This window comes from Sinocyclocheilus anshuiensis, unplaced genomic scaffold, assembly GCF_001515605.1.
Source record: "Sinocyclocheilus anshuiensis isolate Anshui unplaced genomic scaffold, SAMN03320099.WGS_v1.1 scaffold813, whole genome shotgun sequence".
In the NCBI taxonomy this organism is placed as follows: Eukaryota; Metazoa; Chordata; class Actinopteri; order Cypriniformes; family Cyprinidae; genus Sinocyclocheilus; species Sinocyclocheilus anshuiensis.
The window spans coordinates 1,525,740-1,529,567 of record NW_015540942.1 but is presented as its reverse complement, the minus strand read 5'-3'; the positions used below and the strand labels follow the sequence as shown (position 1 = coordinate 1,529,567).

At 39.1% G+C, this 3,828-nt stretch overlaps 1 protein-coding gene across 5 annotated transcripts in view; it reads left to right on the top strand.

Moving 5' to 3' along the window:
* The window catches only part of LOC107689639 (next to BRCA1 gene 1 protein-like), a 22,107-nt gene that overhangs the window by 4,081 nt on the left and 14,198 nt on the right, over positions 1 to 3,828 (top strand). For 3 of the 5 annotated variants that reach the window (XM_016487727.1, XM_016487730.1, XM_016487726.1), the window contains exons 2-7: positions 963 to 1,025; positions 1,167 to 1,185; positions 1,290 to 1,312; positions 1,745 to 1,975; positions 2,306 to 2,383; positions 3,583 to 3,779. In XM_016487727.1, the coding sequence (XP_016343213.1) occupies positions 963 to 1,025; positions 1,167 to 1,185; positions 1,290 to 1,312; positions 1,745 to 1,975; positions 2,306 to 2,383; positions 3,583 to 3,779 (611 nt within the window). The remainder of the gene's footprint in view (positions 1 to 962; positions 1,026 to 1,166; positions 1,186 to 1,289; positions 1,313 to 1,744; positions 1,976 to 2,305; positions 2,384 to 3,582; positions 3,780 to 3,828) is intronic. The other 2 variants (XM_016487728.1, XM_016487729.1) reach the window with 2 other exon arrangements.

Genomic DNA, 3,828 nt, shown 5'->3' with positions numbered 1-3,828 from the left:
CCTGTATCTTGTTCTCTCATTGGCTGTAGGTCATCGCCGATGTGTTTTTCAGTCAGAAATCATTTCACACAGCGTGATTGTGAATCGGCGACAGCTCCAGATATTTAGCATCCCAAATATTTCACGGGCGTCAGCGACGTGTCGGCGATTCCCTCAGATCGCATCTTTGATCATTCACACTGCGTGATTGTCACTCGCTTGAATTAGCACCGATTTGCCTCCGATTTCGGCTGCCCTGTCAATCATCTCATCACAGTTAACATCATCCACATTTCGTTTAATTTGATTTCCTACCGTATTGGAGAGAAATTAAGAGGCATGTTGATCTGCTATTTGTGGGTCTATCATGCCGAGAACTCTGCTCATATGTTTATATAATGATGCATTTAAAAGTTAATGACCTGGGTGTAACTAAAAATGTGCCATTGTCCGGTGAGTTCCGGATGGGGAGTTACGGAACAGTCTCATATCGCATAATCTTATTAACTGTTTATCTCCTGAACTGCAACTTTCTTTACCACGCTATTCAGCGCCAATCCCGCCGTGCAGTCAATTTCACTGGTTAAGGTTAGGGTCAGGTGTGGGGTAGGTTTAGGGTTTAGCATTTTTTGTAGCATAGTGTAGGAAATCAACACTTTAATTGACACAACGAATAAAATCCTTAGAATCAGCTGTGGGGCGGAGTTTGCACTGAAGTGGATTGGGGGGGAAAATTGCGCATGCGTGTCATGTGCCTGTCTGTCAATGGGAGGAAGCCACGCCCCATTTTGGAGCTCCCACCACTTTTTGGAGTTCCCGCCACCATTTGGAGATCTCCAGGCTCCAGTTATACACTTGTCTGGGTAACGGCCGTTATTCAAAATATTTGTCGACACTGGTCAATCAGAATCAAGTATATCTCATCAAACTAGTTAGTCGTCACAAAGTTGTTGTGTAAACTTTTTATATCTTCCTTTCTTCAGGTGAAAAGGTCTTTTGGCCTGTGTAATTTACAACTGACATATTTCGATGAGGAGAATGAAGAGGTGAGGGTGAAGAAGTAATGGCATGGCATTCTTAATAACTGCTTTTTCCCCAACAAAAACATGAGATGTACATAATACAAAATTGTTAATATTATTAGTTAATAATTCCATGCTTATTGTGTATGTAACTGTTTGTTTCAGGTATCAATCAACAGCCAATGTAAGTAAAATGTCTAAATCTGTATATAATAAAATAAATGGAATATATTTAAACTCAGCGAGAATATGTCATAACATTGATTGGAGTCGTTTTTCTTTTTTCAGTGGAATATGAAGAAGCCCTAAAGGTAAAGAATTGTTGATAACTCACTGTTTACTGCATATCACTCAATTAGAGCAGCGGTCCTCAACCAGGGGGCATCAGAACCTTTGACAGGAGCCCAATAAGAATTAAAATAATTTAAATTCAAATATATTAAAACAAATTTAATTAAAATATTAAAAATACTAAAAATAAAGATATAAAGATGTACAACATTAAACTGACATCATATTTTTGCGTTTATTTATTGTGACTACAAAAGAAGTACCAGAGGTGCATGTCTGCTTAGATAGGAGGCCCTTCAAATATTCCTTTAGACAAAGGAGAGCATTGGACTAAAAAGGTTGAGTACCACTCATTTAGAGTGAATAGAGTGGCTACCGTGTATTAAACCCATTGTTTTGCAATCAACAAATGTTCAAAAGCAAATGCACTGTGGTTTTGTTTGTAATTGTAGAGTGCTGCACGACAGGGGAACAGACTACAAATGAATGTGTATGAGACGAGGGGCAGTAGAGCCACAGTGCCAGGACCGGGCCCACCACCAGGGTCGGGGGTGGGCTTGGGCCAGGTGAAACCTGGTACTGTTGGAGAACCCAAGAAGGGATTCAGGCCTCCTCAGCACTGCCCTACTTTGGCACAAGTGGTGAGTCGCAAAGTTCAGGCTGCAGTTCCAGAGGAAGGATTGGTAAGATTTTATAACCCAATGGTTTTGCACAGTCACAGAAGTAGCCACAGTTGTTCACTATTGTTGTATCAAATTATAGGCTGCAATTTATTTGGAATGGTGCATTAATTATAATATTATAATTAATCTAAATGATAAAACATTAATGTTCTGATGTTAAAACCAAATAATGTAATTGAATTCTGATTACAGTTTTATTGTAATTTGCATGAAATGTGATATACATTTGATAAGGGTTTCCAGATTGATGATTATTATAATTTCCACCATTGTAAGTTAATGACTGGTGTGTCACATATTCTATTTTAATATCCTGCTTTTGTTTTAAAGGTAATTGTAAATGAAGTCAAAGGTGGGAAGGCAGAGGATAAGACCCCTCCAGCTTGGTTCACTTCATACATGGAAAAGGTATGAGAAACAAGACATTAAAATCAGCATGAAATGAAAATCCTCCCTATCTGTTTTCTTAAAGCATGTTATTGATCTTATTGCGGACAAACCATTATTAATATTTGAGCACCAAATCAGCATACTAGAATGATTTCTGAAGGATTGTGCAGATATTTAATTTTTAAATATTTGCTTTGACCTCACAATTTTTATTAACAAATCATAGCTTGATCTTCTAGTGCAGTGAATCTCAACCTTTTGGCGTACCGGACCCCAGTCCAATTCAGAACCATCCTCAAGGACCCCCAGAACAAAATTGACTCGTATCATTTGTGTCTTTGTGAGGACCAAATGCAGTCAAGTATAATTCAAGTTAGCTGACTTGTTCAGTATTTGGCCATATCATCAGCTATATTGGATTTTTCTTTCATGGGAACATGTCATGTCAAAATATACAAAATTTATACAAAAATGTATACTTTATACGGACCCCCTGGCCTTATGTCAAGGACCACTAGGGGTCCACGGACCCCTGGTTGAGAAACACTGTTCTAGTGCAATGGCAGACTTCTGTCTGGTGTTATATGCTGGATGTCTTCAATCATTTTGTCTGCATACAACTTACAGTCGACTGCAAGCTCGTATTCAGATCTGCCTCCATCCAATCAGCAGCCGCTGCATAGAACCACATCCCCGTCCCACATTTTTTATAATCGTTTCACTCGGATGTACATTTCAATATGAAAGAAAAGATCTGTTGCTACTTCCATTTCATTGCAATTTTAAGAGTTGACAAATGTTGTACTGTGCCATAGTGTTTAAATTGATACTTCACCCGAAAAATGAAACTTAGGGTAGTTGAAAAAATGAAAATTCTGTCATCATTTGCTCATCCTCAAGTTGTTCCAAACATGTATGGAACATGTACATGTATTTTCTTTTGAACATTAAAGAAGATATTTTGAAGAATGTGGATAACCAAACAGTTTCTGGTCCCCATTGACTTCCATAGTATGAAAAAAAATACTGTGGAAGTCAGTGGGGACCAGAAACTCTTGCATGTTTGGAGCAACATGTGGGTGAGTATATAATGACAGAATTTTTATTTTTGGGTGAACTATCCTAAGTTTCATTCTGATGTGGAGTGGAGACAAACCCTAATATTGGAAACGTTTGTGTCTCAATTTTTTCTCTTCAAAATATGATAACTGCCACAGTTTAAGGATCAAGTGGTTAGAGAGGCAGTAGAGAAGATTTGCAGGGAGTTCTCTGGACAATGCTGCATCCATAAGCCAGTGGGAGCAGAGCCTCAGGTTCCTGAGGTCACCTCATCCACTCTGCCTGGGGCCCCAAGTTCAGCTCCAGCCTGCAGTAGCTGTCGGGGCCAGACCGCAGGCGGTGGATACCAATGCAGGTTAGAGAGATCTCTGTGACATGGATGTCTGTATCCAGGGTACAAATTA